Below are 24,687 nucleotides of genomic sequence, written 5' to 3'. Positions count from 1 at the left end.
TCATTGAATTATTTTTTACGCTGTATTTTACTTTTAATTCCAATTGAATTTTCTGCTGCTACTTTTATGCTATCCTTGATATGATTCCAGATGTTTTCAACATTTTCATTCTCCTTCAGATATATATTTTACAATTTCTGTTTTAATTCACACTCATATTTTCTTCTCTCTTCTGTTATATCTAGTTTTTATGTCTAGTTTGTTAATATTGTATCTCAGTTGATTTGCATGTGCTGAAAAATATATATTGTTTATTTTAATCTTAAGTAAGGCACCAACAGGTCACATAAACATCTTTTAAAAAAAATAGCTTAACTGTTTTTTTTTTCCCCCCAGTTGGCTTTCAATAAGCAGAATAATGACTTCTCACCAGGTAACGAGATTGAGCTGCCATCTAAAGACATCCACAAACATTTCTGTCCATAGTGGGACCTAGTTATACAGGATGTATAGCTGGGTAACATTCCAACCAGTTATACAATTTGAGTGACTGATTGCCAGTTTGGCATCTTATCCTTATTCATTCAGCATCCCAGTGGAGACCTGGTAACAATATGCAGCACGAGAAGGTGAGGATTGCATGGTGGAGTATTCACTGGGACTTCTCGCCTCATGTGTGGGCATCTCCTTCCAGCTATGCAGCTTTAGCTCTTAAGCAGTCTGCTTTAGATGCTCTGTTCAAAAATTCAGAGAACCCACAGAGATTATATATGTTACTGTAAAAGCCCAAAATTGATAAATCCTAGGTTTTGCCAGTAAATCCTAGCATTTACCATAGTGAGGTGGTAAGAGTCTTATAAATGCGTTTAAACTCTTCCATTTCGGGCTTTTACCAAACCATTTCAGTAAATGCCAGCATTTACCAACACCAATTGGTAAAAGCCCGTTTTGTTTACGTTTGTAAAATTTTGTATAGAAGGATTTTAGAATAAAATTTCTTCTATACTAATTTTACTCGAGAAATAAAATTAATTTAATATACTGGTAATTTGATCAATACTTAACTCAGTTTTCTGTAATAAACCTAAAAAAAATGTTAGAATAAAAAATTGTAATAAGAAATTGTACAGACAAAGAATAACTTAGACGGGATTAAAAATGTAAGACCTGAGACTATCGCAACTCATGAAGGTCAACGATGTACAGGGTTTCTCGACTTGACTCAGCGACCACTGGATGGCTGAGAAGACCCCCCTTCCAAGAAAATCCAGGCAATTGTATCTGTAGGCGTTCCAAGGTCAGGAGAGCAGAATGAAAGGTGGGATAATCAAGGGAAATGGCGCTATTCGGTGCAGGCTTTTGGTGCGGGCTTTTTGGATGCTAGGCTTGCTGTTCTGGTTTTCTGTTCCTGCTCTCGCTGCAAGGAATTTCCAGATGTATCCTGCTCTTCCCAGGACAGGGATCTACGTCTCACCAGCCAATGCCCGACGATGATAGAAGTTTCGGAATAGCAGTGACGGGATACTCCAGAGTTCCCACCGCTAAATTCCTTGGCGACTTCCACGTGTGAAGTATCATCGATGTTGTAAAAAGTGCCCATGTGTGAATTTTTCCAGAAAGTAGAAGGTTTCAACGATCTCTAGGATCTTGTGTAATGAACTAAGTGACAGAGTAACAAGTAAGACTTTTGTATAGGACTTTCCTAGATGGCATAGATTGCTGAATTTTTTTTGTTCGTTAGCATAAAGAACAGTGGTAAAGATGGAAAGCCAATTTGTATAAATAATTGTGAAGTAGTTTGCAGAGTTATAAGGAAATAGATAATGTTACACATTGAAGAGGGAATAGAATGTGAAAGTTTTTGTTAAGCCTAATATCATATATAGTCTGAGTTAAATTAATGTAAAGTATGTGCAAGTCTGCTTCCGTGTCTGAATTATCTGTGAGCGTAACTAATTGCATTAGTCATTGAGCTTAAGTGAAAAATGTTAAGTAATCTAGTGGAGAATCAGACACGTGAATTTTATGTTTTTTCCATGTCCATTTTGATTAGTGAATTTGAGTTGGATTAATTTAGTATGTGTAGTGTGAACTTTTTTTATTTACTTTGATTTATCTTGAATAAATTGTTTTGTTTATCAAATAACTTGCCTGATTCTGCCTAATGAATATTAGATTTAAATGTTGCTTGACTTAGAGATAAAGATTAGAGATATTTCCATGTTGTGCTGGGCGCTTTCTTGCATGTATTGGAAAGATATACAATTCCTCTATGTGATCTCTGATGGCGCAGTCGTAAATACAAATAAATTTTCAGAGATCAAGGTGAGAAAAAGCCAACTATTTAGACAAAGGAATTGGCTCCAGCCAGAGGCATGAATTTCGAAACAGTGCATTGCGTAAAGATCAGGCGGCACACTTGGTAAACAAAACAAACATATTTATTTACACTAACTGTAATTATACAAAATCATACAATAGGGAAAGATTCTCTTTTAACTCCATTTTAAGCCTAAAACTTCAGCAATTTAACATTTAGAAAATGCACGGAGTCATGCAACATAATTATATCAACATTCAATAAACTATCTGCCCATTACAATTCAAGGAATATCATGCTCTGTTACTAGTAATTCTAACTATAACTGTAAACAAACTATTCTTAGACTAGTTATATCAACACTTAAAGAAATTTATCAGACCGTCTCAGAGAGTTTCACATATCATAAGCAAACACAATGAAATCAACTCGCATATCTTCTATAACTATATTATGCACCCGTTCTTAGTTCCTTCTTAATTTTCTTTGGCTTCTCATCTGTTTCAGGTTTTTGACTTTCATGCAGAGATTCCGTCATCTCTGTTGTCTCACTTGGACTGACTTGTGGGGCTTGGAGCATATTTTTCCTAATGTCTATGAATCGGCCGAAGGGTACAATGATCGAGGGACTTAGCAGACTGTCCTATTGGCAATGCATGCTGGTCCTGATTCTCTTCTCCCTTGGTAGTTTCACGGCTCCTGTGGTTGTCCCTCGCGACTTCACCCAGACCGACAAACACGGTGAATTGACTCCTTCTGAAGTTCTCTCTTCTCTTCCTCTCTTTTTCTTTTTGTTCCTAGATGACCTTTATACAAATTTCTCGGGTCTCTGGACAAAGTGTCGAGGCCCCGAACATTCCTGCGCAAAACCGTCTTGACCTTTACGTTAAAGCTCACTTTTAGTTCTCACCGAAAATACACACTTAATCCTATTTTCAAAAAGGCGGAATTATTTCAGAAGTATATTGCCCTTTTACCACTGACCTTGAAGGTGGTATCAGACTGACTCTGAGCACATTACAATTTCACTTATGTTATATACAAACCCGACATCAATACAGTGCCGATTTCTAAGGCATTGCCCTTGAACCTTACAATTTAGACATTTTCTGTTTTTGTGCAATCTTGCATGTTAATTCCTTGAGGTTAAATACTAATTCCTTGAGGTTAAATACCTATTTAAAATATTTATATTGTTAATACAAAGGTAGTTTGGTGTATTTACGAGTTGCGACCTCTTTAAAAGTCGATGCAAGAAAAAGGAAAATTTCTACTGCATCGAATTTTACATATTGATGCAATAATTATTCAACCAAAGAACTGTTATGTCTATTCAATGTCTGTAATTAAGATGTTTATATGTTTAAATAATTTGATAGTTGAGTTCTCCTCTGAAAGCTGATTACGAGATCAGTGAAATTAAGTAGAAAAGTTAAAAAAATATAAATTTCATGTGTGCTATTGTGGTGACATACAAGCAATGGGGATAGTAGTCAAGTTCATGAATCCTTTATATGCAAGTGAATTAAAATGTCCCTCTTACCTTGTGTGATGAGTTAATAACTATGAAATTGCTGTTGCAGCATTAACCTAAAAAGTTAAAACATCCAAGAAAAAAAAAAAGTTGAAATTGAGTAGAAAAGTTCAGAAAGCTACTAGCTATATTTAAATTAGGTAAAAATCCATACTAAAAGTCTCTGTGTGTGTGGGGGGGGGGGGATGCTAATTTATTTTTTATTCATCTTTTTTTAAGACCCACATAAAAAAAATGTAAAAAGACTGATTTAAGTTAAATCCATTCATATATTGAGACATCTTATGGTATTACATTATTATGTTGTTGAATATCTGGTTATTTTTTATTAGTTGCAGCGTTATTTTTCACCCACCAATGTAATAAAAAATTTAGGATTCTTCAGAGTATTATACAGCTAATTCTCTTTTTACACAACTTTTTTTTACACGATTTCGAAATAACATAGTTTAGAAAACAAAAGCAATTCTATTTTTACACGGCATATTTTGATTTAACATGGTTCAAATGGCTCTTATTTTTAAAATTTCTCTTTGAATTCAGTTCCGTTAAAAAAGGTATTTCTGTTATAATTATCATTTCCTAGTACAGTTCATATGTACTTAAAATGGAATTTTGGAGAATTCCCTCGATGTTTTAAATTTCAGGGATTACTTTAAGCTAGAGATTGTAGACAATTGTGGCAACAACAAAAAAATCAATTTTTGTAGTTACGATTCTCAGAAGTTAAGCCAACATATGATCCATTATATTCACTTGCTGTTGGTTCCTGGAAGCAGAAAGGTGCTATGCCGATTCCTTGAAGTTAAGTTGGTTTGTTACGGGAGACCCACCTAAATAAAGCTGCTTGGAAGGAGTTAAGCTGTTTGCTAAACAGTCATTTCTTGTTTACAATTCGAAATGGTTACATGTCTTGTGTTTTGTTCATGAAAGTTTGGGTTTGTGCAATAGAGTTCGTGTCTCAGGCCATGGGCAAGGCAAAGATGTGGATTTGAACATCACTTACCAGGAATGCAAAGAAAAAAGGTTGGGTTTCAAAAGAAATTTTTAATGGATGGTTCCATCAATGTTTTGTTCCAGAAGTTAATTGCTATTTGATGGGGGAAAAAATCTGGACTTTAAATTTTTATGGATTATAGACATTGTTTCTGGCCATCCTATTTTGGAACACCCAAATGTGGAATTTTGTTTTCTGCCACTAGACCAGGGTGTGAACACCACCTTCAGAACATTCTAATACATTTTGGATAAACTAGAGAAGGATAATTTGCTGACAGTTATTGATGTGTGGAAGAAATTTTCCATTTTGGATTGCATCAAACTTGCTAAGTTGGTGTTTTCAGAATTGAAACCATCAACTTTAAATGCATGCTGGAAAGCTACTTGGCCAAAATGTGTGAAAAAGAAAAACCCTGTACCTTTTTCATACAACTGAATATCCCAATATCATCAGATTAGCACATGCAGTTGGCAGAGACGGATTTGATGATTTTTCGTCTGCAGATGGTTGAGAAGGCTGTTAGTGATGACGAAATAATAGGAGCTGTCCATGAGAATCTCAATGAAAGAAAAAAGTGATGATGATGATGAAGAGCTTCCACTCACTGATTAATTAAAGAAGGGCTTCAAATAGCTAGTAAATTGCAAAGTAATTTTCTTACACATAATCCAAATACTGAACGAGCTGAACAGTTTAAACATGAACTGAAGTCATGTATGGTGCGATATGAAGAATTATACAAAGATCTAGTCAAAAACAGGATATCAATGATTAATTATGGAATTCATGCTAAAAAAAAAAATCAACCTTTAGAATTATTGAAAATTAGTGCTAATTTAGTTCCTTTTACTGAAGAAAATATTTTGCCATTGCAGTATGAACAGGATGGCCAAAGTGTTTAAAGTAATGGAAGTGATTTGATTATTCCAGTCTCACAAAGGAATGCAGCTACTATCAAAAAGTGACGCTGAATAAAATTTAATAGCTAATAACCATATCCGTGGGTGTATTTGGGCCTTTTTGAATTTTTGTTTTATTAGTTACACACTATTTTCTTTAAGGAAGATACATATGTATATACATTAAATAAGTATTTAAAGTAAAAAATGTTCCATTAAAATTAAATAGTATTTTATTCAATGATTTTCATATGTTTTGTTTGAAAATAATTTATTGTTCATATCGGGTTTTCACATCTGGAACCATTCTTCTATTTTTTTCACATGCACTTTATTTTTTTTACGTGGTTTTCATTTACACAGATTTTTCTGGAACTAATCTACCATGTAAATAGAGAATTAGGTGTATATAATTTTTTAAAAAATAATTTTGAGTTTTCTTCCAAGTTTTTTTAAGCGAATAATTTTTTTTTTCATAGTAAACTTTCTCAACTTGCCATAGTTTTTCTTTTAGTGATTAAATATCTTGAAGCAGTTTATCTAATTTTTGCATTTTTATTTTTTTTTCTAGTATCCAGAATGTAAGCCACTAGAAAATAGCAGGGGACATCTTCTCTCTTGTCTAATGGATCATATAGAAAATGCAACTGAATTAGAATGCCGTTCTTACCTTAGGAAGATGGAAGCTATTGTTTTTAGTGACTTTAGACTTATTTATAAATTTACAGAAGAATGCCAAAAAGATATTGAAAACTTGAAGTGTGGTCGTGTAGATTTGACATCCGAGGTATAATTTGATATAATTTAAAAAGAACTAAAAATAATTATTAGTAATAAGATTCCTTATACTGAATATCAATTGATATTCTGAAAAATTTTTACTGAGTATTTTCATTAATGCTTGGTTTGATAATCATGATATTTCATGTTTTCCAAACCAGCTGTTGTAATAAATGTGAAGGATTAAATGAGAATATAGTTTTAAAAAAACTTTCAGTTTATTAAAAATTGACATTTCTCTAATGTCAAAAATAATATAGTGACTAATAGAAATTATTCAAAACAATCAATTTGCATATATTATTATGCTGAAAATACAGACTGACTTCTCTCTCTCTAAAAATATATGTAAGAACCATTTAAATTAAGATGTACAATATCTAGTTTTATGATAAAAATTACAAGTTAAATGCTAATTTTCTGGATAACTATCTTTCAAATATGATAAATTAATATTAAATCATTCTGTTTAATGTGGTGACTATTAGTTAAGGTATGTTACCTATCCTCACATTCCATTTTCTTGAAATTAGCCATAATTTTTCTTAATTTTTGACTACAGCAGATTGATCAGTTTGTCTAAAGCAATTAAGAAGACCTACAAGAGCATGGAATTCTGTAAACAGCAGGAAGAGACTTGGTATATACTTTGTCACCAAGTTATCATCATCATACTTTTCATGGATTTAAGACTACAATGACCTGTTCCAGCCTCAGAAATCATCATAGAACTTTAGAGGACCACCTGGTTTTCTTTTTCGTAGTGGTTTGTAATTTAATACCATCATCATCAAATTTCTGACATGTACCCTCAAGGGGTGTACAGGATATGATAGTACTACATGAAAAATTTACATCATTACTAACTTCCTATCTACAATTATCCTCCAAATCAGTCTTGTTACTTGTCAGGACTCCGACATTATCAGATCTTATATTTCTATCGTCTAAGGCACTTTGTACCGTATCAATCCACCTATATCTTGGTCTTCCTCTGGGTCGTTTTCCTGCCAACCTGGCAGAGAACACTTGTTTTGCTAATCTTTCCTCTCCCATTCTATTTAAGTGACCATACCATCTGAGATTAGCTCTGCTAACGCATTCCTGGATGCTGACAATGTCAAGTTCTTTCCTAATATTCTCATTTTTAATATGATATTGCCATTGATGTCATCTGTTCATGCCTCTAATCTTTCTCAGGACTCTCATATCTGCGGTCTCTAGTCTTTGGCCAAGTGTTTTACTTCTGACCTAGCTCTCAGATCCATAAGTTAAAACTGGTTTGAACACTGTCTTGTATACAGCTAATTTAGTGTTCCGATTAATTTCTCTCTTATTCCATATGAATTTATTCAATTGACTTCCCACCATACCAGCTTTGCTGATTCTGTTGTCTATTTCTATATTGAATTCACCATCTTCACTGAAAATCGTGCATAAGTAGCTGAAATGTTTTACTTGTTCCACAGGTTCTCCATTCATAACACAGTTGACATTTTCAATGATTCTGCCTATTTTCATTGTCTTTTTATTGCTAACCTTCATACCATATCTATTACAACAGTTATTCAATTTAGTCAGAAAATCTTGCAGACTTGTAGCAGATTTATTTGGAAGTATAACATTATCCGCATAAAGCAAAGAACTGACATTAACATCTCCTATTTTGATATCATTTTTAATACCACTTTCCTTCATAATGTGATCCATATAGATAATGAATAACAGAAGGGATAATGTACATTCTTGTCTCACACTAGATTTAACATTAAACCATCTTCCTGTACTTCCTTCAATTTTAACTGCTCACTTACAACTCAAATCAAGACTAAGTATTGCTTGATATAATGCTCCATTGACACCATATAACTGTAGCATATCGAATAGATTCTTTCTTGGCACCTTGTCATATGCTTTTTCCAAATCGACAAAACTTAAATACAGATCTCTGTTATGTTTCCATGCTTTCTCAACTATTTGTCGTAAAGTGAAGATCTGATCCTAACAGCCTCTATTTAGCCTGAATCCAGTTCACCAAGCTTTTCTTCCACAATTCTTCTCAACCGTTTCTCAAGTATATCTGCATAGATCTTGCCAGGAACACTCAGTAGGGAAATACCTTTGTAATTCTCACATTCAGTTTTATTTCACTTTTTATATATGGGTACTATTAGAGCTCTACTCCAATCATCGGAAATTCTTCCCTTTTTCCTGGCTTACTGAACTATGCAGTGCAGCCACTGTAAGACTTTTATACCACCATACTTCAGCATTTCTGGTCGAATATCATCTACTCCTGCTGCCTTTCCACATTTCATGACTTTGATGGCTTTTTCTACTTCAAGTATGGATATGTATTCCTGACTGTATGGCTGTTGAGAGTTTTTTTACCACAGTGCTAACACTGCTTGTTTCATTTAGCAATTTTTCAAAGTAATAATTACTCCATACTTCAAGGATATCTTTTTCTCCCATTTTCATATCACCTTTATCATCTCTAACTCCTCTTACAGCACTCTTTCTTCTATTTCTAAACTTCTTCAACAATCTCCAGAATATCTTACCACCTTCTTGATATTTATTTTCTATGTTCTTGCCAAAGTCCTCACGTGACTTTTGTTTAGCTAGTTTTACACAGTATTTCACTTACTTACATTTGTCTCTGTATTTTCTAATAGCACAAGAGGACTTATTTGCCAGGAACCTTTGATATGCTTTCTTCGTTTCCTCCACTGACTCTAAAACTTCCTCTATCCACCATGGAGTTCTGATTTTTCTATCCTTGCAGACTACCTCACCACATGCTTCTGTGTGTGAATCAGTCAGGGTTTTTTTCAAGGCTTGCCACTGAATCTCTAAGGTTTGATTCCTGTTATCAAACTCTTTCATTTTTTCTTCAATAATCTTTGTGTATTTTAGTCTACAGTTCACGTTGAGAGCTGCTCAACTTTTATTTGCTTTAAAACTTTCTTACATGTTATTCTTTCATCATCTTTATCATTAAATTCCTGCCATTTACCCTAAAGGGGTGTACAGAATATGATAGTACTACATGAAAAAAATTGCATCATTACTAATTTCCTATCTACAATTTTCCTCCTAATCAGTCGTTACTTGTCAGGACTCCAACATTATCAGATCTTATATTTCTGTTGTCTAAGGCACTTTGTACCGTATCAATCCACCTATATCTTGGTCTTCCTCTGGGTCGTTTTGCTGCCAACCTGGCAGAGAACACTTGTTTTGCTAATCTTTCTTCGCTCATTCTGTTTAAGTGACCATACCACCTGAGATTAGCTCTGCTAATGCATTCTTGGATGCTCAAAATGTCAAGTTCTTTCCTAATATCCTCGTTTTTAATATGATATTGCCATTGATGCCATCTATTCCTGCCTATAATCTTTCTCAGCACTATCATATCTGCAGTCTCTAGTCTTTGGCCAAGTGTTTTACTTCTGACCCAGCTCTCAGATCCATAAGTTAAAACTGGTTTGAACACTGTCTTGTATACAGCTAATTTAGTGTTCCGACTATTTTTTTCTTATTCCGTATGAATTTATTCAATTGACTTCCCACCATACCAGCTTTGCTGATTCTGTTGTCTATTTCTATATTGAATTCTCCATCTTCACTAAAAATCGCGCATAAGTAGCTGAAATGTTTTACTTGTTCCACAGGTTCTCCATTCATAACACAGTTGACATTTTCAATGATTCTCTCTATTTTCATTGTCTTTGTCTTTTTATTGCTGACCTTCATACCATATCTGTTACAACAGTTATTCAATTTAGTCAGAAAATCTTGCAGACTTGTAGCAGATTTATTTGGAAGTATAACATTATCCACATAAAGCAAAGAGCTGACATTAACATCTCCTATTTTGATATCAGGTTTAATACCACTTTCCTTCCTAATGTGATCCATATAGATAATGAATAAGAGAGGGGATAATGTACATCCTTGTCTCACACCAGATTTAACATTAAACTATCTTCCTGTACTTCCTTCATTCTAACTGCTGACTTAGAACTCAAACAAAGACTAAGTAATGCTTGATATAATACTCCATATAACTGTAGCGTATTGAATAGTTTCTCTCTTGGCACCTTGTCATATGCCTTTTCCAAATCGACAAAACTTAAATACTGATCTTTGTTATATTCCCATGCTTTCTCAACTATTTGTCGTAAAGTGAAGATCTGATACTGACAGCTGCTATTTGGCCTGAATCCAGCTTGTTCTTCACCCAGCTTTTCTTCCACAATTCTTCTCAACCGTTTCTCAAGTATACTTGCATAGATCTTGCCAGGAACAACACTCAGTAGGGAAATACCTCTGTATTTCTCACATTCAGTTTTATTTCCCTTTTTATATATGGGTACTATGAGAGCGCTACTGAATTATGCAGTGCAGCCACTGTAAGACCCTTATACCACCATACTTCAGCATTTCTGGTTGAATATCATCTACTCCTGCTGCCTTTTTACATTTCAAGCCTTTGATGGCTTTTTCTACTTCTTCAAGTATGGATATGTATTCTTGACTGCATGCCTGGTCAGTGTTTTTTACCACTGTGCTGTCATCACTGCTTGTTTCATTTAGCAGTTTTTCAAAGTAATTACTCCATACTTCGAGGATATCTTTTTCTCCTGTTTTGATATCAAGTTTATCATCTATAACTCCTTTTACAGCACTCTTTCCTCCATTCCTGAGCTTCTTCAACAACCTCCAGAATATTTTGCCACCTTCTTGATATTTATTTTCTATATTCTTGCCAAAGTCCTTTTATGACTTTTGTTAGCTAGTTTTACACAGTGTTTAGCATTCTTGCATTTGTCTCTGTATTCTTTAAGAGCACAAGCTGACTTATTTGCCAGGAACTTTTGATATGCTTTCTTCTTTTCCTTCACTGCCTCTTTAACTTCTTGCGTCCACCATAGATTTCTTGTTTTTCTATCCTTGCAGTCAACTTCACCACATGCCTCTCTGGCAGAATCAATCAATGTTTTCTTCAGAGTTTGCCACTGAATCTCCAAGGTTTGATTCCTGTTCTCAAACTCTTTCATTTTTTCTTCAATAATCTTTGTGTATTTTAGTCTACAGTTCACATGTGAGAGCTGCTCAACTTTTATTCGCTTTAAAACTTTCTTAAATGTTATTCTTTTCAATATGAAATTCAATTTTATCCTGCTCAAGACTAAATAGTGATCACTTCCAATTTCAAATCCTCTGTACACTCTGGTGTCCTGCACCAGGGAGAAAACATCACTATCAACAATAACATAGTCATTGAGGCTTTTCTTATTCCTTGCCTCTTCTCTCCATGTGAATTTGTGCACATTTTTATGTTGGAACGTGGTGTTAGTAATAACCAGTCCATGTCCTGAGCAGAAATCCAACCGATATTTGCCATTATTATTAGCTTTGCTCTTTTCTCCGAATTTTCCCAAAATATTTTTTTATGTCTCACAATCATTTCCTACTCTGCTATTTAGATCCCCAACAAGGACCAACTTTTCCTTTTTCATTGTGTTAGTAGCTTTCTCTAGAGCCTCAAAAAATTCCTCCATTTCTACCTTAGTAGAGCCTTCTGTGAGACCATAGGCACAAATAAGACTCAATGTCCAGTTCCTCATTCTAATATTTGCCCATATCACTCTACTTGACTGTCTGCCATTCAAGAAGATTAGCCTCATATTTAATGTTGAATACTATGGCTACCCCTTTCTTTCCTTGATTGCCTGAATATAACATTTGTATTTATTGCTCAGAAAGATCTCGCTAGTTTTTGTCTTTTTTGTTTCAGTCACCCGTATTATGTCGATCTGGTACTTATCTAATTCCTCAGCTAGTTCCATTTCTTTGCCATTCTGGCATCTTATGTTGATAGTACTGATCTTTAACTCTGGTGATGTTGAGTTGGGATGTGCTTTCAGATTTGTTCCAGTAGCTGACTTTTCGCTGTTTAACCTGGTTCTCTGGCCAAAACAACGGGGGCCTTGTTTAACCGGGCAACGCCCCAGCCGGCACGAAATTTTGCCATGTTGTACCATCATTTTCTATATTGGTTTAACCAATAAGAATACAATTTGATCAGCTAAATTCCAAATTGCCCCCGATGCTTTATTAGTTTTTTTTTTATCATATTTAAACAGCTGGCATCCTCAAAGACCCTCCATTGAATAGTCAAGAGAACATTGTGACATTAGGCGTTTGTTTGGAAAGACACGAGTTCATATCTAGGATGCAAAGAACTTTGATTAAGACTTAAGTGCTGTTGAAAATGGTTTCATATATCTATGTGGAGATGGCATGGTTTCTCCTGAGAACATAGTTTTTTCATCTTACACACTGACTTACTAGTGTGCATATCCTCTTCAGTTGTAATTTCAACTCATCTCTGAAATAATTTCACTTAAAAATATCAGCTGAGTTTCTGTGGTTTAGCAGTTCTATGGGAAGCTTCCTGTATTGAGACCACTTTTTAAGGTAAATAAGTTTAATAAAAAAATAAGCAATTATAATCATACAAGTTTTGTAAGTCATCAGACTTACATTTTCAGGGGTAAGTATTATTTACCTTAAAATGTGGTCTCAATACCAGAAGCTTCCCACAGGTTCACTATCTTTTTCAGTTTGTATACAAGCCAAAGAGAGACTGAGAGAGAGAATTACAGCCAAAATAACTAAGGCTTTGAAATCAATTATATCTGTTGGTTGCATATTTCTCTGGGCTGATTTTCTTGTTTTGCAGGATGTGAAAATCCAAATTTCTTAGAAGAAATATCTGTCACTTGCATATGAGATGGCTAACTCTCCTTCAGTTGAAAAGCCCTTTTGTGATTTCCCTGTTTCCTAGACTGTATTCAGACCCACATCTTTTTATTTGAAGGCCAAGTATCATGTCAAGAAAGCAATTCCAAGCAGTTGTAGATACTCTTTAGAAAGCTTTGCTGAATAGCAGTAGCCTTTTCCTACATCTATGTGAGGGCTACTTCACACAACCAAAAATCTGGGAGAGACTTATTATGAGACAATCAACAGTTAGGATCTCCATATCATGCCAGTAAAGTGCTAATTAAGACTACAGGATTAATCTCTTTAGCACTTAGCCTGTTGGTTGCCTTTGTCCATGTAGGTACCTGCATACATGTTCTTGTTTTTATGTCTGTCAAGATGCTTTAGCTATGAAGGACAGATTGAGATGAAATATTAGCTTAATAAATGAATAAAGCTAAGATAATTATTACCCGTAAATAGTTATTACTTTTTTAATAAACAAATATATGAGTAATAATCAAGTATGTATCCACAGCAGGTTAAGTTACTCATATTTGTAATAACTTAATTTATAGCAGTTTAGAGAGAGAGAGATTGATAGAGAGATAATAAGAGAATGAGATCAGTTTATAGAGAGATAATAGGATCAGTGAAACTGGTTTAATCATTAAAAAATAACTTTTGTTAATTTTTCCCTGGTATTGTTTGATCGACTTACATCAAAGATAAAAAGTAAAAAGTATAAGAAATTATCAGAAACATTCATAATATGGTGCATTTCATATTATTCTGCCATAATGACACCATTTTACTATTATAACATGTGAACTAGAGTTATTTTTGGTTTATGTATTGTAGGATTCTCATGATTTTGTTTTGCATAATTTTGCTATCTAAAAATGGCCCAATTGAATCCAAAATTGAGTTGACAAATTTCAGTAGAAATTCTAAATACCATTACCTATCCAACCGAAGTGGAGTTATTACTATTATTTCAAACATTTTGTGAAAGAATCTAGTTGAAACCAAAAGTGAACTGATCTGATTGGACTTATTTAAATGAACATATAAAATTTCAAGTTTTATTAAATTCCATCTGGTGAAAGCCCAAAGTACTTCTTTATATAATTCTGGAATGTTCTATAAAATTTTGAATATTTAAATGGCTTGTCAAATTTGTGTAAGGATGTTCTTCATTGTGAATTTCAATGAAATCTGCTCAATCAGAGCTAGTGAATAACATTCAAATTGAATCCAATAGGTGCTTGCACATTTTGCAAAATACACCTAAAAATTGACTTTTGTGTTTCTAGAATATCTTAAGCAGAATTTAAGAAATATACTTGCTCTTGTCTCACTGTAGTAAACTTGCTCACTGTGACAAACCACTGAAAATGTCCCAACCTAAATTCTATAGTACTTCAGAGCTTTGGTTGGGTGCCAGAATTCTTGTAGGGACCACAGAAAATGTTTGTTATAATGGATAGTTTGCTTTAGGGAATTTCATTTGTATTGTTATTATTAAACTTAGGTTCAATGTTACAAGAAAAAAAGTATCATCTTACCTTATTATTGACTATGAAAATATTTTATAGGATAATCTTTCACAAGGAGAAACAATTGAATGCCTTTCCAAGGAAACAGAAAAATTAACTGATGCATGTCGACATGAGATATTGAGAATTGCAGAATTGCAAGGTGATGACTTTCATCTGGATAGACCTTTATTTTTTGCATGCCGAGAAGACAGAGAAAGATTCTGTGAGAAGGTGGAATCTGGTGATGGTAGAGTATATCGCTGTTTGATGAGGCATAAGATGGAAAGAGATATGAGCCATGAGGTATGTATTCTTACATAATGCAGAGGTCATTCATTTATTAACCATTTGGTTATCTCCTTGTTATTTATTATTTTCTTGTAAAATGGTCAGAAAATTTGTCTTTTATATCTGTTGTTTGCATAGCTGACTCAAGGAACTAACATGTTGAATCACTGCAAAGAACAGTTTCAGAACTGCTAGATATATCCTAATACCACACTATCACTATGAAAAGTTTTAAACTCCTGTTCTTTAAAATACATTTCATGCAACACTTCCAGGAGAGTTACTGACTTAAGCTTGAAATTGATTTCTTTGCTCATTTTCCTAGAATGAATTTGTGATAAATGATTATTAGATGGGGAATATTATTTTTTTGTAGAGCAGTTTATTACTAACATGTTGAGCAGTTGCTCGAGATGCTGAATCACACACTTTAAGAGTTATGAAAAAGCCAAATATTGCAATTGCAACATTTGGTTGAACCAATCTGTCCCATCTTAGCTATAGCCAAGATCTGACTGCCATCAGTCCTACAGCATAGTTGGCTTGCTTATCCCAGGGTAGCTCACAATTCCATATGAAAACCATCACCTTTGATATGTTGTGTTTTACATTTGAAAATGCTGTGGATGGCAAAATTTATACCTGACAAAAATTACACTCTTGTTTTCTTTCACAGTCATTAAAAATTAATTTTACAGTGGATGTTCACTTACTGTGATTAACTGAGCTGAAGAACACTGTGGTAAACAAATTTCACAATCAGCAAGCAATAGGGACCAGTTTTGTTTTTATTTCTATAAAATTATTCAAATGTTGCTGTTTTAGTGAAGCATACAGATGTTCTTATAAATATGTAAAAAAATATACTTTTGTTACCTTTTGTTTTTCAAGAAAATGTCTGTTAAAATAAACATCTGTAAATTGCATTCTGATTTAAAAAAAAAAAAAAAAGTGAAAAATTTCGCAAAAAAAAAAAGAAAGTAAAATGTGTTTTTTCTTTCATTTTTTGTTTCAAGACTTATCCAGTGCATGTAAAAAACTTAAAAATGTACAAACATATTTAAATTTAAAAAATATGCATATGCTGGAGCATTTGCAATGTTAAAGATTTCTGTGGAATCTAATTTTTTTTTTTTAAATAAAGAAAAAAAGAAATATCATTTTAGTTTTTTTAAATGTAATTTAGCAGCTTTAAATTTCAGGAATACAAGATACAGTTAATTTGTGATAATTGAAATGTAAGATATAGACTTGTGATCGTGAATTATGTTATTCCCAGAATGATGTGAAAAAAAAAGCAGTGTACACTTTGAATTTTTTTAATTGTTCCAGTAGAACCGAAGTTGTTCTACTGGATGATGCTAGCTATTCATTTTATGCTAAAGCAGTACCAGCTGAGGACCCATAGTTAGTTCCATCACTGATTTTGTGATATACATGTTGCAAGAAACATACATGCTTCTTTGTGTAGAAAATCAGGGTTCATTAACTGGTTGAATAGTGCCACACTTTCATTGAGAAAGAGCAGGTAATAAGTGGTTGTGTTCCCTATAAGAAAGTTAGTTTTGGTTGAAGTTCTTCAGTCATTTTCATAGTTTCTTGAGAATTGAGCAGAGCAGTTGGTTGAAGCTGAATGAGAGGAACTCTCAGATACCTTATAAAATTTGGAATGCAAAAAAGTTGCAAAAGAAGAAGAGATAAAAACAGAAGAACAGGAGGGAGAAGCTGAGATCCCTAAAAGTTTCCAATGAAAAAATTGCAGATGCATTCATCTCTATTAATAGGACAGTTCAGCTATTTGAGAAATGGACCCCAACATTGAGAGATTTAGCTAAGTGGTCAAAACTATGCAAGCTGCAATCAGTTTATGCAGAAAATCAAAGAGCCAAATTGTTAGACTAAGATGGACCTAATGTTCATATTTTTAAGGAAGCCCACCCCTGCTGTACCCTCATTCCTCTGAAGATGAGCCTAAACTTTCTACAAATTATGTATTAATCATATAACAAACCATCATCATCAGAACGCTTTGTTGCATTTCCTGGATTTGAAGAATTTTATTGTTGACAATCATGCCCTTCCTGCCTTCTCCAATAAACTGTCCAATTAATAAAGCAGTAGCATTTCAAAAAATGCTCTTGCTCCATGTGTTTCCAGTTGATTATTTTATTAAGTGTACAGAAGCACTGTACATTCATGTTCCATTATCTATTACAGTATAGTACTGCACACAGTAATTTTATAATTCGTAAATTAGTTCACTATAAGCAAATAGTAAAATTAGTTTAAAATATGACAAAAAATAGACCTATACATTCTAGCATTCAGGTATGTTAATTGTTAGCAATCCTTATTGTTCATATAGTAATTTCTGACTTTTGACAATGAAACCCCATTGTAAGTTGAGGACTGACTGTAGTTTTGTTTTTGTTTGAAACAGTTGTAGTCTCTCTACTGAAAGTGTCTTGTATCTTGTAGGACCACAGAATGTTTAATTCTTTCTTTTACTTCTCCACTTGTCAGCAGGTGTGTCACATTTCCTCCTGCTAAGTATTCCTATCTGCCCATAGGTTATCATTTAAATTCACTTCAGTCATTATTGTATTATTCCTCCTCTCCAAGTTACTTGGGGTTTCCTACATTTTCTTCTATCTGGAGGAGACCACACTACTGTCAAGTTTTCCTTTCCAGTCTTTCTACCATGTAGTCCAACTGGTGTATTTGGAATGAAATCTGATGATATTTAGCTATGAACTATTTTTTTTTTTTTTTTTTTTTTTTACCTACTCTGGTATATCCACGTCATAACCTTCTCTCCTATCACAGGATATTCTAGATATTCTGTTTTCTGAAGATTTATCATAAGTCCTTCCAGTTCATATGCTTCTGACTTTTTAGTCATATATTTGGCATCATCTCTGGTTTGGGCTATCATCACCTGGTCATTGACAAAAAGTAAACACTGCTGTTTGCTTCCTGGCTAGAACACCAATTCCTTGATAGGATACATTCCTGTCTCTAAGTACATTTTATAAATACATTTTAAAACAGGTTGGAGGCATTACATGTCCCTGCCTGACTTTTTTCTGGAAATCTTTTTGTCTGAATGATTGTTGCTTGAGCTCTGTCATAGACCTTCTCAGCTTGATAAGTGGTTCATTCACTCCAAGTTTCCTAAGTGCTTCCCTCAGTTTGGTAATTGACACTGAGTCATATGCTTTTTCCTAGAGCTGTAAAAAGTAAATGTGGTTCTTGTCCTTTCACACTCATCTTCTCTGACATCTAGCAAATTATGAATATACTTTCCATATAGGATTTCCAAATCTAGTCTGCTCTACTCAGGAGCATGTTAATGGATGCTGTTATGTTTATTCCTCTGTAATTATTTAAATCCTTATTTTCCTTTTTTGTGAATGGCTGAAATATAAGATAGATTCCAGTCACTAGGTATTTCATTTCCTTCCAAAACTTAAGGGAAATAAGGTTTTAAATATCTCATGCCATTTTTCCATAATTCCATTGATATTCCTCTCATTCCTGTATTTTTGAGATGCTCTAAATGCATTTATCACCTCTTTCTCCAAAGTGGCTCCATCATCATATTATGCTGCTTTGACTTCCTATATAGCATTTTACATTTTTCTTTGAAGTGCTTTTTTTTTCTGTAAGCATTTTCAAAAACTACTTCTTCCAGTCCTGCAGTGTCGTTACATTCAATTTAGACTAACAAACATTTGGAGCACAAATTCTTCTCCAAGTTTGTCACTCTTTCCCATATCTTATTGTATGCCCAAATCCATAGCATATTTTTCTTACATCTTTTCTTTTATAGCATCTTACAACCTGTTTTATTTTCTGCTCACAAATTTCTGCCAATGATTTGTACACTCAATGGATGAAACATTAGAGACACCTACCTAATAATGTGTCAGTCCTCCTCTGGCACAAATAACAACAGACTGTACACTCAGAGTCATTGACTCCACCAGAATGCCAGAGGTAATTCCAGCCATGCTTGTTCCAGCATTGTCCACAACTGTGCCCTTAGACATCTGTCCCAGATACATGAATCTCATGTCTTGCCTTACAGCATCCAAGAGAGATTTGATCATATTTAAATCCGGGGGCCACTGAATGATCCCAAATTCAGATGAGTGTTGCTCAAGCTATGTCTGAGTGGTGTGGTCCAATGAGGAGACGCATTGTCTTGCTGAAACAGACTATCAGTTGCAGAATGTACAATGATCATGAAAGTGTGTAGGTGATCAGCCAGCACATTCTGATAGCTTGCAGCATTTAAGGACCTTTCCAGACACAGGGACCTAATGTGTCACATGAGAAGGCTCCCCAAACCATCCCAGAGCCACCACCTCCTTGACAGAGTCGACCTGTCATGACTGGGCCATGGCCTCATACTGTCGGCGGCACACCCATATCCTCCCGTCACCTCAGTACAACTGATAATGGAATTCATGAGATCACATGACTCTGGTTCACTCTGTAGAGGTTCAATTTTGATGTTCCTGACACCAGCCGAGGTGCAATGCCTGATGATGAGTTGTCAACAGTGGTACATGATGACAGTGTCGGCTCCCAAGTCCCATGGTATGCAGGGTACACTGTATTGTTCACTTGCTGACACTGCTTGGACCTCCAATATTGAAACTGAATGTGATTTGTATCGCCATTGCCTGCGTTTAGTCTATACAAGCCTGGACAGGCTAAGTTGACCCCAGTCATCAATGGCGTGTAGTTGGCTATCACTTATTTGTTGAGTGCTGGTATGTCCGTTGATGGTAAACTTGCAGTAGATCCTTGATATGTCTGCCCTCGAGAACCCTAGGCTTCTTACCGCTTGAGGAATAGAATAGCTCATGTCTTGCACCAATAATACTTCCATGAACAAAGTCACTATGATCACCACATTTACCCAAGTTCATCTGTTGTGATACATTGTTGGGAAGCCCCAATATCTGCCTATTTACTGTCTGTGTTTGGTTTGGGTGCATTTCACTCTGCACAGAGAATGCTAGTGTCAACTTCCCATCACTCCTATCTCTGATCTTTTGTCCATTGAGTTATATTTTTCATATCTAACTGCAGTTTCAGCAGTTTCCTTTTCTGAACACACCAGAATTTTCTCTCTTTGCTTAACTACTTTCACAGAGCTTTCTGTAAGTCTTTACTTATGATAATGTCTTTCAGCATTGGTCATGATGCATGTCTGTTTGTATTCCATGAGTGCAACTTCTTGAACTGACTGTTAGGCACAACAGGTGGCCATAATCATTATAACAATTTATGGATTCAACTACCATTTGAGATAAAAACTTAAATTACATTTATGTTTAGGACTTTACATTAAAGTCATCTTCAGGAATATGTGTGTACATACATGCATATGTACACACACACACACACAGGTCACATGAAAATAATGACTTCCATATCATCATCATCATTCCTGCAATGTACCCTCAAGGGGTGTACAGGACATGATAGTGTTACAAGAAAAAATTACATCATTACTAACTTCCTATCTACAATTTTCCTCCAAATCAGTCTGTTACTTGTCAAGACTCCAACATTATCACATCTTATATTTCTATCATATAAGGCATTCTATTTAAGTGACCATACCACCTGAGATTAGCTCTGCTAACACATTCATGGATGCTGACAATGTCAAGTTCTTTCCTAATATCCTCGTTTTTAATGTGATATTGCCATTGATGCCATCTGTTCGTGCCTCTAATCTTTCTCAGGACGCTCGTATCTGTGGTCTTTAGTCTTTGGTCAAGTGTTTTACTTCTGACCCAGCTCTCAAATCCATAAGTTAAAACTGGTTTGAACACTGTCTTTTATATAGCTAATTTAGTGTTCCGACTAATTTCTCTCTTTTTCCATATGAATTTATTCAATTGACTTCCCACCATACCAGATTTGCTGATTCTGTTGTCTATTTCTATATTGAATTTACCATCTTAACTAAAAATCATGCCTAAGTAGCTGAAATGTTTTACTTGTTCCACAGGTTCTCCATTCACAACACAGCTGATATTTTCAATGATTCTGCCTATTTTCTTTGTCTTTTTATTGCTGACCTTCATACCATATCTATTACAAAAGTTATTCAATTTAGTCAGAAAATCTTGCAGACTTGTAGCAGATTTATTTAGAAGTAAAACATCATCCGCATGAAGCAAAGAGCTGACATCAACATCTCCAATTTTGATATCATGTTTAATACCACTTTCCTTCATAATGTGATCCATATAGATAATGAATAACAGAGGGGATAATGTACATCCTTGTCTTCAATTCTAACTGCTGACTTACACTCAAATAAAGACTAAGTATTGCTTGATATAATGCCGTATTGACACCATATAACTGTAGTGTATTGAATAGTTTCTCTCTTGGCACCTTGTCATATGCCTTTTCCAAATCAATAAAACTTAAATACAGATCTTTGTTATATTCCCATGCTTTCTCGACTATTTGTCGTAAAGTGGAATTCTGATCCTGACAGCCTCTATTTTGCCTGAATCCAGCTTGTTCTTCACCCAGCTTTTCTTCCACAATTCTTCTCAACTGTTTCTCAAGTATACTTGCATAGATCTTGCCAGGAACACTTAGTAGGGAAATACCTCTGTAATTCTCGCATTGAGTTTTATTTCCCTTTTTATATATGGGTACTATGAGAGCTCTACTCCAATCATCGGGAATTCATCCCTCTGTCCAGGCTTTCTGAACTATGCAGTGCAGCCACTGTAAGACTTTTATACCACCATACTTCAGTATTTCTGGTCAAATATCATCTATTCCTGCTGCCTTTCCACATTTTAAGCCTTTGATGGCTTTTTCTACTTTAAGCATGGATATGTATTCCTGACTGCACCTGGTCAGTGTTTTTTACCACTGTGCTGTCATCACTGCTTGTTTCATTTAGCAGTTTTTCAAAGTAATTACTCCATACTTCAAGGATATCTTTTTCTCCTGTTTTCATGTCACCTTTATCATCTCTGACTCCTTTATCATCTCTGACTCCTTTCATCAACCTCCAGAATATTTTGCCACTTCTTGATATTTATTTTCTATATTCTTGCCAAAGTCCTCACATGACTTTTGTTTAGCTAGTTTTACACAGTGTTTAGCTTTCTTACATTTGTCTCTGTATTCTCTAAGAGCACAAGCAGACTTATTTGCAATGAACTTTTGATATGCTTTCTTCTTTTCCTTCACTGCCTCTTTAACTTCCTGTGTCCACCAGGGAGTTCTGATTTTTTTATCCTTGCACACAACCTCACCACTTGCCTCTCTGGCAGAATCAATCAATGTTTTCTTCAGAGTTTGCCACTGAATCTCCAAGGTTTGATTCCTGTTCTGAAACTCTTTCATTTTTTCTTCAATAATCTTTGTGTATTTTAGTCTACAGTTCACAATCTGAGAGCTGCTCAACTTTTATTCGCTTTAAAACTTTCTTAAATGTTATTCTTTTCAATATGAAATTCAATTTTATCCTGCTCAAGACTAAATAGTGATCACTTCCAATTTCAAATCCTCTGTACACTCTGGTGTCCTGCACCAGGGAGAAAACATCACTATCAACAATAACATAGTCATTGAGACTTTTCTTATTCCTTGCCACTTCTCTCATGTGAATTTGTGCACATTTTTATGTTGGAACATGGTGTTAGTAATAACCAGTCCATGTCCTGAGCAGAAATCCAACTGGTATTTGCCATTATTATTAGCTTTGCTCTTTTCTTCAAATTTTCCCAAAATATTTTTGTATGTCTGACAATCATTTCCTACGCTGCTATTTAGATCCCCAACAAGGACCAACTTTTCCTTTTTCGTTGTTTCAGTTGCTTTCTCTAAATCCTCAAAAAATTCCTTCACTTCTACCTTAGTAGAACCTTCTGTGGGACCATAGGCAGAAATAAGTCTCATTGTCCAGTTCCCCATTCTGATATTTGCCCACATCACTCTACTTGAGACTGCCTGCCATTCAAGATTAGTCTCGTATTTAGTTTTGAATACTATGGCTACTCCTTCTTTTCTTGATTGTCATTGCCTGAATATAACATTTTGTATTTATTGCTCAGAAAGATCTCACCAGTTTTTGTCTTTTTTGTTTCAGTCACCCCTATTATGTCGATCTGGTTCTTATCTAATTCCTCAGCTAGCTCCATTTCTTTGCCATTCAGGCTTCTTATGTTAATAGTACTGATCTTTAACTATGGTGATGTTGAGTTGGGGTGTGTTTCAGATTTGTTCCAGTAAGTGACTTTTCGCTGTTTGCACTGGTTCCCTGGTAAAGACAACTGGGGGGAGGGGACCTTGTTTAACCAGACGACGCCCCACCCAGCATGCAATTTTGTAATGTTGTAGCATCATTTCGTATTTTGGTTTAAGCCAATAAGGATACAATTTGGTCGGCTAAATCCCAAATTGCGCTCATCCTCATACATTCAGTACCCAGGTAGATACCCAACAGGGTGCATCATGAGAAGGTGAGGATTGGACATTAGGTCAGAATCCCTGGTTGGTTCTGCGCATTCCTTTAAAGGTTATGTGGAGGTCTCCTCTTAGTTTTTCAGCTTTGACTCTTAAGCACCCCACTTGCATACATAAATTTGTATAATTCGAAGATGTCGGATGGGTGGGTGGGGGGGGGATTTTACTTTATAAAATCAAGAATATCTGTTAATGGTACATTAGTAAATAAGGAAGTAGCATCAAAAGTAATCATTATGTCTGAATTTTTAAGGATGCAATTTTTAACTAGTCATTTGAAATGGACAGAATTTTTTTTTTATAAAAGCAGAGGAATTACCAGTAAGGGGGAACAAGTGACTTAGCTAACTGTTGAGCAAGTTTATAAGTAATAATAGCGCCTAGAAGAATATTAGATTTGTAAATTTTAGGTATCCCATAAATATGGGGTAGTTTAACATGAACAGGTTTTATTTTGTTTATGATTTCCTTTGAAGAAGTTACTTTTTTAATAATTTATGGACTTTTTTATTTTGAGACAATAGTGGGCTACTGATCTATAATTTGTTAAGTCAAACTGTTACTTAGAATATCTGCATTTTTACAAAAAAATTATTATGATATATATTTTTTTATCTTCTTGTTTTGTGGTTAGAAGATGCTGGTGTGAAATCCAGCAAAACATAAACGTCTTTTTATAATTTTGTTTATTTGGTGTTGTAATACCGAATAAGTTATAAATAAAATCCAACACCTAAACATGTCTATTAGATAGGAAAAAGAGAGGTGAAGACTTACAAACTTCTGAAATGGTCATACAAGATGTCAATAGAGGAGTTTTTAATTTTATGGAGGATTGGGAAAGGACAAGAGGGCATTCTTGGACGTTGAGAATGAATGCCTTAAAGAAAGTGGTGGAATTAGATTTTTCACTCATGGATTGGTGCTTGATTGAAATGGATTGCCATTGAATGTTGCATGTGCAAGTAGTGTGAATAAATTCAAGAACAGTAATGACAGCTGGTGTTGGGTAGTATGTAGTCTCCCTTGATGAGTTGTTGACTCCCAGGAGGTCTCTCCTAATGATAATAATAATAAATGAAATT

The 24,687-nt window shown here is 34.6% G+C and overlaps 1 protein-coding gene across 1 annotated transcript in view; it reads left to right on the top strand.

The window, feature by feature from the left end:
• The window catches only part of Glg1 (Golgi apparatus protein 1), a 285,095-nt gene that overhangs the window by 48,385 nt on the left and 212,023 nt on the right, over positions 1 to 24,687 (top strand). Inside the window, exons 4-5 of the mRNA XM_090398148.1 lie at positions 6,265 to 6,480; positions 14,849 to 15,094. Coding sequence (XP_090254274.1) covers positions 6,265 to 6,480; positions 14,849 to 15,094 — 462 coding nt within the window. The remainder of the gene's footprint in view (positions 1 to 6,264; positions 6,481 to 14,848; positions 15,095 to 24,687) is intronic.

This window comes from Typopeltis vanoorti, chromosome 9 (genome assembly GCF_054136105.1).
Source record: "Typopeltis vanoorti isolate ZY-2024b chromosome 9, IOZ_Tvanoo_1.0, whole genome shotgun sequence".
NCBI lineage: Eukaryota > Metazoa > Arthropoda > Arachnida > Uropygi > Thelyphonidae > Typopeltis > Typopeltis vanoorti.
The sequence above is the reverse complement of the archived record's forward strand: the minus strand, read 5'-3'. Positions and strand labels throughout refer to the sequence as shown.